At 40.1% G+C, this 11,786-nt stretch overlaps 1 protein-coding gene across 2 annotated transcripts in view; it reads right to left on the bottom strand.

Annotated features, from left to right (window-relative positions):
- The window catches only part of PRKCQ (protein kinase C, theta), a 101,428-nt gene extending 91,505 nt beyond the window's left edge, over window positions 1-9,923 (bottom strand). Inside the window, exons 1-3 of one of the 2 annotated variants that reach the window (XM_011957054.1) lie at window positions 9,622-9,923; window positions 5,591-5,790; window positions 1,781-1,841 (exon numbers count right to left, since the gene is read on the bottom strand). In XM_011957054.1, coding sequence (XP_011812444.1) covers window positions 1,781-1,841; window positions 5,591-5,790; window positions 9,622-9,739 — 379 coding nt within the window. In that variant the 5' untranslated portion in view covers window positions 9,740-9,923. The remainder of the gene's footprint in view (window positions 1-1,780; window positions 1,842-5,590; window positions 5,791-9,621) is intronic. The other variant, XM_011957055.1, reaches the window with a different exon arrangement.
- Between the last annotated feature and the right edge of the window lie 1,863 nt (window positions 9,924-11,786).

Here is an 11,786-nt window from a genome sequence, read left to right as displayed (position 1 = left end):
CCTTCCTTCCTTCCTTCCTTCCTTCCTTCTTTCCTCTCTCTCTCACTCTCTCTTTCTCTCTCTCTCTCTCTCTCTCATCCAGGCTGCAGTGCAGTGGCGAAATCGCTGCTCGCCGCAACTTCGCCAACCTGGGCTCAGACCATCCTCCACCTCAGCCTCACAAGTAGCTGGGACTACAGGCATGCACCACCAACTCTGGCTAATTTGTGTATTTTTGGTAGAGAATGGGTTTTGCCATGTTGCCCAGGCTAGTCTGGAACTCCTGAGCTCAAGTAATCTACCCGCCTCAGTCTCCCAAAGTACTAGGATTACAGGTATGAGCCACCATGCCCAGACAGGACGCTTTCTCAATTTACATTGGGTCATGCTTTAAACTAATGGGAGGAATGTATTTCTCTAATTCAAGGAATTAAACATCATTGATACTATTATTTAGGTCAGCACTTTCACCTTTTATGCAAATCTGGATATTCAGATATCCTGCAATCACTCTACCTCAGCCAATTCAAAAGTTGTACTATGTGTACTATATATCTACACCTTCCAAGAGGAAAAAGAAATAAAATTTCAGGTACATTTTTCCCTTCTCAGTAATGCTTTCTTTCTTTTAAAAAATTTTTATTCTGGAAAATTTCAAATATACACAAAAGTTGAGCAAATACTGTAATCAATTTCCATGTATCAATCATTCAGTTTCAGCAATTATTAATTAATGGCCACTGTCTTTCAGTATACCCTGTCCATCCTACACCCCATGCCACTGGATTATTTTGAGACAAAGCCATGATATCATATTATTTTATCTAAAATATTTCAGTATATATCTGTAAAAGGTTAGCATGCCTTTTAAAAAACATAACCACAATATTATTATCACACCTAAAAGATGAATCACCAGGCCTCAATATCATCGAAGATCTGGTGAGTTTTCTATGATTATTTCATAATAATGTTTTCTGTGATTATTTCATAATATTGTATTTCTCTGATGTATTTGTTTGAATTTAGACCCGGAGGAATTATACTATGATAAGCCAAAACTCAGCACCATAAATGCATGAGGTCAAACTCGCTTCTTCTTGGTAGTAAAACTAATTTAGGAAAAACTGAAGTGAGTTTACCATCAGTAAATTTACATGTCTATGCTGTGGCTTAGGATTTTATAAGTAGGGGGATTTGATTCACATACACAGCCCTGACAGCCTGTCTCAGCACATTGTACCAGGAAATTTAACTTCTGTGGCCAAAGTCCACACGTAACATGGAACCAAAACTCTTTAGCCATGCGTTTTCTCACTGTTTCTTGTTCCTAAAAGGACTTGAGGTGACTTACTTCAAGTAATTAGCATTTTGTTACTAATTTTATGGAACATATTTGTCTACTTCTTACTTAACTTGCATTCTACCGATAATATGGCAGGTTGTTAGAACACGTCATTTAAACAGACAATGTGTACACATATAACCACACATCCACAGTCTTTTGTACTTAGACTGAATTCCTAAACTAAAGTAAAGACAGAGTATAAGAGCATTGGGCATATGGATTCACATCACTTAAAAACAAGGGCTGTAAATGTTTTATATTTCTACGTTTTCCTGGCCCAGATAGTGTCTTTTAAAGTCATGCCTGAGTGTCTCTGAGAATTTTAAAACAATTTTGTGCTTCTCTTTTCTCCTTTATTCTTTTCTACAATAATTGCAAAGGTAAAATAAGCTGCATTTGAGGAGAAGGCCATGCCCTCCTCACCCCCAAACAGGAAGAAGAAATGTCACTTGCCACTCATTTCCAGAAAGTATCTTGCATTCATTAGCATTCGGCCTTGAGGTTTCAGCTCTAACTGGTTGGAAGAAGGAGAGAAATATCAGTCAGAATGTGAAACAAGCCCTGAGCTCAATGACATCACTGGCTACTGACGATGGCAGGAGATTTCCAACACAGAATACAATCATTGTTACTCTCCACTGTACTCACACTCATTGTCATCAGACGACTGTAGCAACTGTGACAGTCGCCTTTCTTTCCTTAAAACATCCCAGCAATTCATTAATTTTATTTGGATCTAAAAACTTACATGAGGAAGAAATAAAATCCTAAAACAGATTCTATTTGGTTTTCTGGCGCTGTGATGCTGCTTATCTGAAGAACTGTCACAGGGAAGACCCAGATCTTCATCATGACAAAAGAATCGCAGGCACTGGGACTGGCTTCCTTGGGGAAAAAGCTCTTCTTTTGAAGGGAAAGATAAATCCTGCCTCTTTGAGGCTGCCCCCAGGCCCCCGTCTTCCTTTCTACCTGGGATGCATGCCTAAGTTAATCAGGGCATTCAGTGGGGGTGGTTTTCCTCTTTCACAAAGAGAGATTGTATTTTTAGGAAAGTCTTGGATGCTCCACTAAAGAAAATTCTCATTACACTGGTCTGGGAAGCAATTTATAAGTGTATATAAATATATACTTCAGTACTGTATTATTATGTATAAGAGGGCAGAACAAAGTGTCATTTTAAGGGATGATGTGACGTAAGTGTCATAAGGAGACATAAGGAGAAGGACAAATCCAAGTCCAAGACAACCTGAGCACCGATGTTAATCTATTAAACCATCCCATTATGCCATCAACAGACCAAAAAGAATAAGAAAGAACATGACTTGAAGGTCATTATTGGTCATTATGTCTGTGGGTTAGCCAGGTGAGCCAGAATAACCAAGAAATAGCAAGTAATGTCCTGTGGAACACAGGACATTGTGAATTTGAATCGTGGCTAAATAATTTTCTGGTTATGCGACCTTGTGCGGGTCACCGTCTTGGGAAATCTCTGAAAAACGGACATAATAGCAATGCCTATGTCACAGCATTACTGCTGTGAGAATTTTGTGATAAAATAAGCTTGCATTGCTGCGACAACTATAAATTTTCATATGAGTTTCAATAGATTCATGAAAAAAAAGTACTTTTGACATGGCAGGTATGCACCATTGTTCTCTGGCTTGTGGAATAAGGAGTAAAGATGGAGGCAAAAAATGGAGATGGAAGAGCTATGGCAAGGGGCCTGTTTCCAAATGGAATAGTGAAAATTGGCACCAGGTGACCACAAAGTTGGCAATATTCAGTACTTAGTAGTGATAGAGAAATTAAAGCAATTAGCTACTGGAAAAATAGCACCCAGAGAAAGCCACGTTCCAGTACACTTTGGGGAGCAAATAGGAGACAGCCATGAAAACAGTCACAACCTTGGGAAAACAAAAAGTGTCTCTCAATATGGCGTTGAGAGACATGAAAGGCAAATGTGAGAATATCATTTTCTTTAGAGAAATGAGTGTTAGAAATGCAGATTCCAAAAGAAGCAAGGGAAAATGTAAGTCCCAAACAACCTGTTGGTCCTTAAAATAAAAGTAAATTAAGAAATAACCTTGGCAAAAAAATAAAAGACGAAACAAAACAAAAAGCCCACCAAAGCTTGAAAGTGCAAAAAGTGTGCTAGTTGGTTAAATGAGCATCTGAATGCCACCATGTACTTATGTCTAAATAATCCTAGAATGCAAAGAAAAGTCTGTTAAGGATGAAATAAGCAAAATCCTAGGCAAGAAATCATATGCAACTTGAAGAGATATAAACAGAACGGCAACCTGCATATCAGTGAAGACTACTTAACAAAAAGATCTCGCCCCCGACTTATCCTTTCATTAATTGAGAAGGAAACATGAATCGAATTGTATTTTTAAAATTGGGGAATTGACAACTCTTTTAAAAAAAAGTTAGGTAGACCCAATAAACTGGTCTTTATCAGTTTCCCCCATTCCTGCTTCTACCTAATAAAACAATTAGATTCACTGCAACTTCTGCCTCCTGAGTTCAAGTGATTCTCCTGCCTCAGCCTCCCAAGTAGCTGGGATTACAGGCACCTACCACCATGCCCAGCTAATTTTTGTATTTTTAGTAGAGACAAGGTATTGCCATGTTGGCCAGGCTAGTCTTGAACTCCTGACCTCAGGTGAACTGCTCACCTTGGCCTCCCAAAGTGCTGGGATTACAGGCGTGAGCCACCGTGCCCAGCCCCAGGAACCCTTTTCCCAAGCCAGCACACAAGTGCTGAGTAGATACTGCCTGACTGAATTACCTGGACATAGCTAAGCATAGGCATGAGCACCTTTTTAAAAATCTTGGCATATATTTGTCTCTAAAGATTACTTTAGTGATGCAAGCAAAGATTTTTATACTTTCTTAAAAAGCATTAATTTTTTTTAGGTCAAAAATACAAAACTGACACAAAAACCTAGTTTTTAGGTTTACGTCATTCCCATTTGAAACCTATGACTTGAAAATCTTTTGAGTGGATTTCTTAAAATCTGAGTTATAGAAAGTAAGAAGCAGAAAGTCAGGATTCTCTCCTTTGGCACAGATGATATAAACATTTGAAAACATTTTCTGGATTTCAGATCAGGTAAAAGCAGTTTCTTACTGATATATTTTCTTTTATTTTGTGCTCCAGAAATTTTCATTAGAATTTTTTTAACACTTTCATTATTTTACTCTTCCTTTTAACATTTCTAAATATTTACTATGATAATCCAGGTTTTTAACAACTTGGTGTGCTAAGATGAATTGTGTATGATGCACTTCTTAGTCAAAATAAGCTAAGTGAATTCATTACAGATGAGAAAAATTGTGGGAACTGTCAAAATATGGAGAGAGAAGACCAAACATTAAATGGATCTTTGTTCTATCCTCTCACATTCTGATAGCTTTTTACTTACTTTAAAAATGTACTGATGGGCCGGGTGCGGTGGCTCACGCCTGTAATCCCAGCACTTTGGGAGGCCGAGGCAGGTGGATCACAAGGTCAGGAGATCAAGACCATTCTGGCTAACACAGTGAAACCCCGTCTCTACTAAAATACAAAAAATTAGCAGGGCATGGCGGCGTGCACCTGTAGTCCCAGCTACTTGGGAGGCTGAGGCAGGGGGATGGCGTAAACCCAGGAGGCCGAGTTTGCAGTGAGCCGAGATTGCGCCACTGCACTCCAGCCTGGGTGACAGAGCAAGACTCTGTTTAAAAAAAAAGAAAAGAAAAGAAAAAGAAAAAGAAATGTATTGATGAAGTTTAATAAAATTAAGATTTTGATATCTCAATGTGTTCTGAGTCTATTGGGTTAAACAAGTAATTTCTAAGTTAAAAAGCGTGAGTTGTTGTTTGATAAATCTTGATTAAGTTTTATATACAAATATTATTCCCAAAACTGAAAAAGTGAATGAAACTGACAACTGGATTGATAGACAAAAATTCATCCCCCACTTAAGGGGAATTTGAGATGTTCCAAGCCTGCTTTAACAGTTTTAAATAAATAACAATTTATCATAGTCTAAGAGACTTTCTACATCTCTTTGATGTGGGCATCTGAAGATGTCAATGTGTTCTACAGCCCATCAAGAATAACCATGGCCATTGTCAAATCACCAGTAATGAAGAGGTAGGGAGCCTGGTGACCCGAGGCCAGTGTAATCACACCTTCAGACTGACATGGAGTTCTGAGCCAGTCGTCTGCTACCATCATGCTTATCCCTTAGGTGCATACACTTTACACAACGTTACCCATATTTCTGTCTTCCCGTTGTTCTTCCTGCACCTCTCAGCCAGCGAGTAGAGCTCCACAGTGGTTTCAGAGATGAGGTCCACGTTTTTGCCTTTCACAATGATCTGCATGACTCTTCCCTTGTTGATGTGGGCATCAAAAGTGCTGTCCCAGGGTGGGTACATGGTAGGCTTCTTCTGGATATACATCTGCCCATTCTCTAGGAACAGAAAGGTAAGTTCTCATTACTCCTTCAGCCAGGGCTGGAAAATAATTCAGTTCAACTCAACGGTAGCACCTGCTCCCTCTGTTCTCTGGGATATAGAATTCTGTTGGGAAGACAAAAGTAGCACATAAACAATCAGAGACAATATGGGACAGAATGAGACAGTCCCCAGGTCTAGATGCAAGGTGATGCATTGAACCTTATAAGTTCCAATGTAGATAATTCAGACAACAATCTGCTAACGCCTTGGACTGGAAATTGTTACTGAAACACCAGGCGTTCCAGGTTCTGCTGCTCACCACACAGAAAGTCAATGACCGAAATGACAAGAATTGCCAAGGAAGAAGGCTTTAATTGGGTGCTGCAGCCGAGGAGACGAGAGCTCAGTCTGAAGTCTATCTCCAAGACCGGCTAAAACTAGGGATTTATATAGCAGGTAAGAAATGTAACTTTGTATGAGAAAACAGGAACTCGGGAGGGGTAAGGAATCAATCACGATGAACCAGGGGCCTGGCGCTTCAGTCTCTGGATGCCATGATGTGGTGAGTTTCAGTTCTTTAATATTTTTTTAAGAGGTGTGGGGATCCTTTCCTGAGGAAGAAACTCAGATAAAACAAACGTAAGTTCCAAGCTTTAAGACCAAAAGGGTCCATTTCTATAATTAGCCAAAAACAACCGTCTATGGTACTATTGGGCTGGTTTCAAAATGTTCTTTTCCTAATCAACAGTTAGTTGCTTCACTCTGGGTGTAAACACCTGAGCAACAAACTTTTAAAAAAATCTTTTATGCCTTTGAGATTCTCCTTTATTAATCCGTAGTGTTAATCCTACGACTGATTAACCTCATTGGCCCCGGGTTAAACATAGTCAATTCAAAACTACTGTGTGTTCATCTGAAAGACATAGTGGCATAATGTAAGCGTATAATGAATGCTCCTTTAATAAATAGTTAAATATTTTTCCATTTGACATAAATACAGTAAGAGGCAATGATCTTTAAAACATAATGAGCCATTATTTCCTTCTCTAATTCTTGGGTGAAGATACATTTTATATGTACCATGCACCCTCAGCAAAAGCTGATGGGCAACTCGGAGAGGTGGTGCTGGTCTTCACCCATGGAGCCAGCGAGGCTGAAGCAGACTGCAAGCCTGCAAGTGAGGAAAGGTAAGCAGGTAGGAGCCCTGGAAATAGTAATGAATCTGTAGACGGGAAGGTCAGTTTAGGGGAAACCTCCCTAAAGCCGCACTGTGATTGGCAAAGAGTTTGCTAATTAAGAAGTTTTTCCTTGTCTTTCATGCACATTGAATTTTCTCTGGTATTTATTCTTTAATCATTTCAGAAGCAGAAACCTGCATTTGAGGGTTTGTTTCTTGTGATATAAGCACATTAAGTGGCAGATTTAGCAATTCAGAGATGTCGATTAAGCAAAAGGGGAAAAATCCGCTTACAGCCAGGAAATAAAGCCCTTCTAACTTTCGAGGGCCCCTTCTGTCCAACATACAAAGCTAAGCAGAGCAGGCATTTAGCATTTGCTAAATTAGTATTTATTTTGGGGGTATACAAGGAGTTGAATAAGCTTGAAACTCAAATGTTAGATAAACTTGGCTAGGAAAGATATAAACCATGCGATTACTAAAGGTGGAATAGAAAGGGGAAATTTTTTGTGGGTTGGTTAAAAAAAACTGGACTGGAGATTGGGCTTTTTAGAAACCAACGGCAATATTAATGATCACAGTAACATTTTACTTCCACAGACCTGAAGCTTCCCTTTCGGATAATTCCTTTTGATGGTAACCATTCTCTGTGCCTGGAGAAAAGGGCCAAAAATCCTCCGAGAAGGGGCAAAAATCCTCAAAGCAAGGCACTTTATACATTTGCATTCACCACGTCTGTAATTACCTAAACAGAGGATCCTATCTATCTAGAGTGTTACCGTTTTCAATGACTCACAGCCCCACAGTCCCATGGTCTGTTTGTCCTTGTTCTGTTGGCTTATTGTGGAAAATGCAGTCTTACACTCCAAGAACTGAAATGTGTTTAAATTCTGTAGAAGTAAATATTGAATGATAATATTCAGAGTGATTTCCTTTCAGAACAAACCCAAAATAAAATCAAAAGCAAAAATCTCTAAACTCCCTCCAACTCCATAGGCTAATCTTTAGGAAAACCAGTTTCCTTCTTTTCTGACAAGGTCTCTCGATCCACATGGCTGATTAGACCAAGTTCAAAGGCAAGGCCAAAAGCAAAAAAAAAAAAAAAAAAAAAAGGCCCTCAGGAGGCAAATGCCAGGGAGAACTGAGAGGGTAAAGAGAACTGGATCCAGGAGACCCATTAAGTCAAAGGCGGCTTTGAAAAACTCAGACATTTTACACTTCAAAGATGTCTGTGACATTTGAAAGGTTTTAGGTTGGGAGCAAGTGGCATTCACACTTTTAACTAAACAGGAGAGAACTCTGGGCAGAAAGGAAATCAAGATGATTCAGACAGTCTCCCTGGCTTTGATGTGTTCAGAGTGGCTGGAAGGACAAAGTCAGCTGTGAAGCAAAAAGTCTTTTGGTGGGGGATGCAAAATAGTAGGTTTGGGAACCCCAAAATCTGAACTGTGAGCATCTGGCAGGAGGTTCTCAACATCTGAGTCAGTTTCTTCTTGCATCTGCAAATGTCCCGGCTCACAGGCCTTTGCAGGACAACCCTATATAAGATAACACACATCCCTCTCCCCAGTCCTCTCTTCTTTACACTGCTTTTTGTTCCTTCATTACCTGCTGTTTGTATTTTTGTTTATTGCCACTTTCTTCTGCAAGAATAGATGCTCTAAAGGGAAGGCAGTCTTCCTGAGTTCCTTCAGCTTATTTAGTTGACTTTTTTTCCCTCTATGCTGTGGCCCCAGCACTTTTGCAGTGGTCTCTCTGTAAACACTTTTGTGTAAGTGAACTGTGACGGCTTCCACAGTTACTGCAAGCCTGCATCCATTGTCATTATCATTCTCTACAAAGTGTCTGCTAAAATCAAAATGCACGTAGGGAAACAAGAAAAGGTGTGCAGTCAGGAGAGTTGTGGGGTCTAAACTCCCTCCTACTTTTCCTTTGGAAATCCACGGCAAACTTACAATGCAGAGGTGAGGATCTCAGAGAGCGGAAGCCGGTCGATGTGACCACAGAGAGATTCCCTACACATAAGACTGTTGGAGCGGAACATTCTGAACCCATAAACGGGACGTTGGGTGGCTGTCCCACTTTCCCCCTCACCTTGAGCTGCCTGTAAATATTTAAACTTGATGAAACATCACTATTCTTCCATTCAGCCAAGACCTTAGTGAGTGCAAAAGTATGTTTTCTGAAATTTGGACTCTAATGGCTAATTATAGATGCTTTGTAATATCCACTGAAGTTTGCCAAAGCAGCAGTAAGTAGTCTTTAGAGTTGGTTGGAAGATTATTCAGTCTTAATCTACCTAGACTTATTTAAAGTAACCAGGCTTAACCACGTAGGGCCATGTTCTACTTCAGCTCATTAGAGCTCCTTCCCATTAACTCCTTACGTGATTTTCTCAACCCAACTTTCTCTTTCCCTTTGTATATGTGGGAAAAATGAGACGGTGTAATAGAGCCACCGGTGGGCCATCGGGTCCTGGTTTAGAGTCCATCACGAAATGTGTGTCCCGAAGGAAGCCCTTGGCTTTGCTGGGCATCATCCGTGTCCTAAATGGTAGGATTTCGTTCCACCAGATGATGTCAAATGTCCTGGAAGACCTTGCTTCATACATAGTTCATAGCAGGATTCTCCTCCTCCTCCCCTGTTTTGAAAACCCACTCAAACTTACCTGATTCGACATACTCTTTGACGAGCACAGCACAGTAAGGGTTAACAGCCTCGCCCTGACAAGACTGGCAGGACCCGCAGTCAAAGTTGGACAAGCCAATCCGAAGAAATGGTGACATGGTTGCACCCTGGAAAATGACAAAAGACAAATGCTGTTTGGGGGCTATAAAAGATAATTATTTTTGGTGTCCCATGTCTACTTAGCCAGTGCTTTATCATGGACAGCCAGAACCTCACAAAGGTCCACTATCCATCTGAACAAATGTTTTCACTTCCCCTTCTGCAGAGGACACTGCTGGACTCACCCAAAACCACACACTGACTTGCCGAGGGGAGATGCTTTCTGGAAGTCTGAACTCAACTTCGCTAGTGAGAAGTAACTCAAGAGTTAATTCCACTCAACCTAATGGAGTTAGGCCCAATGGTTGGAGAGTGAGGCAAAAGTTTTCCAACATTTTATGTCTTCTGTTATTCAAGTAGGTGCCCCGGAAACAGCACACAGTAATCAGAAAATGAGTTTATAAAGAGCGAGTCTATTTTAGTCACACTAGTTAAATATGACACCGCAAAATTCTTACATGGTCTATTTATGTGTGTAATGGGATTGGCCCAAGGCATTCAGCAGCTGATCCTTATTTACTTCAGATATTTTCAAAAAGGCCTGCTTTCTTCACAGTTACACACACACACACACACACTCTCTCTCTCTCTCTCTCTAAGCCTTTGAACATCACAAACCATGTAGAAAATCCTAAACTCATTGACTACTATAAAATAGGGCTTTATCATCTAAGGATGAACAAAATACTTCATAAAAACCCAAAAATCAGTAATTATGCTTTCCAAGAGGTTTAGATGATAGTTATCAAAGTGTTGGCTACAAATCCAGGAATCTAGTCTAATTCTTCATCTATTGTTCCATTATTGAGCGTTCTGGTCACTTATATAAACTAGATACCTCTTCTTGTTTACCTACTTTCCTGAGGTCCCATTAATCTGAAACTATCATCTGGTATTCAGTGAAAAAGTTACTTCCTTGCTCCATCTCTCTTCTTGACCATTTTATACTTATATTTGTTTTTCTAAGTTTTCATAAGTAAGCCAAAGATAAGAAACAAAACATTGGTTGTCTTTTCTGCCTTTGTATAAAGAAAAAAAATTATTTGAAATAATAAAGACCTGGAAGTGAGAATCTGTAGCATACCTGAAAATCTTGGGCCTGTAATACCCCATATCTAGCTAAGCCAAAAGGTATCTCTAGTATGCTAAATGCAAGGGTTCTTTGATTCTACAAGAGAGACAAATTAGGATCTTTTGACAGGTGCTGTTAATTTCACAGATATTAATGAAGTCCTAATTTCCTGCAGAGTTTGGAAAGTTTATCTAATGGAGACGGTTGGGTAAACATCATGATTTGCTGGGTTCCGTATCTATCACGTTGCTGAATTAGCAGGTAGATGACTTACAAATTTATCTTTAGGGGCCCCCTTTGCCCTCTGAGTTTAGAATTCCCAGGCAGGAGTGGGGCTAACAGCTGTGAGTTCTCCGGAGAGAGTTTCTTTGAGAATCCCTTCTTTCCTGGGCCACTTGGGTCTTTTAGACAAAACTTCATTTCTCCACAAATCAGGAAAAATCACTGAGAATCATCTTCAGTGATGGGAGTTATTGCCATTTCGGGACTTTTAAAAGATTTCCTTAATTCTGTTTGAGTCTAGAGGGATCACTGACTCATAAAGCCTGAGTTAAAGCACTCTGGCCTTTTCTGGTGTCACCCTGCTATTCCCAGGTTGAGTTTCTAATCAGGCTACAGCAGCCCAGCAGGCGACTGGGAAATGCTGTCTCAGGAAGAGATGGAAACCTCCAGGGTGATCAGGGCTTCCATTACAGCAAGGAAGAGAGTTGGGGCAAAACCCTCTCTCCTTCTGAAGGTCTTGCCTAGACAATGATTTCTTACTCAATAAGCAATGCAGATTAAACGGCCATTTCACCAGATTCACTTGCGCTATTCTGTTACTTCTAAGCATTTTGATGATTTGACCAACACATGTATGTTCTGTTTGACAGCCAAGTCACTATCCCTCTTCCTAAAAGTCTGGTCACAGACCTTTAGAAATGTATGTCAGACATGACCTGACATACACTCGACATCTAGAAGACAGAATAGGT

Source organism: Colobus angolensis, unplaced genomic scaffold (genome assembly GCF_000951035.1).
Source record: "Colobus angolensis palliatus isolate OR3802 unplaced genomic scaffold, Cang.pa_1.0 Scaffold432, whole genome shotgun sequence".
NCBI classification, from domain to species: domain Eukaryota; kingdom Metazoa; phylum Chordata; class Mammalia; order Primates; family Cercopithecidae; genus Colobus; species Colobus angolensis.
The sequence above is the reverse complement of the archived record's forward strand: the minus strand, read 5'-3'. Positions and strand labels throughout refer to the sequence as shown.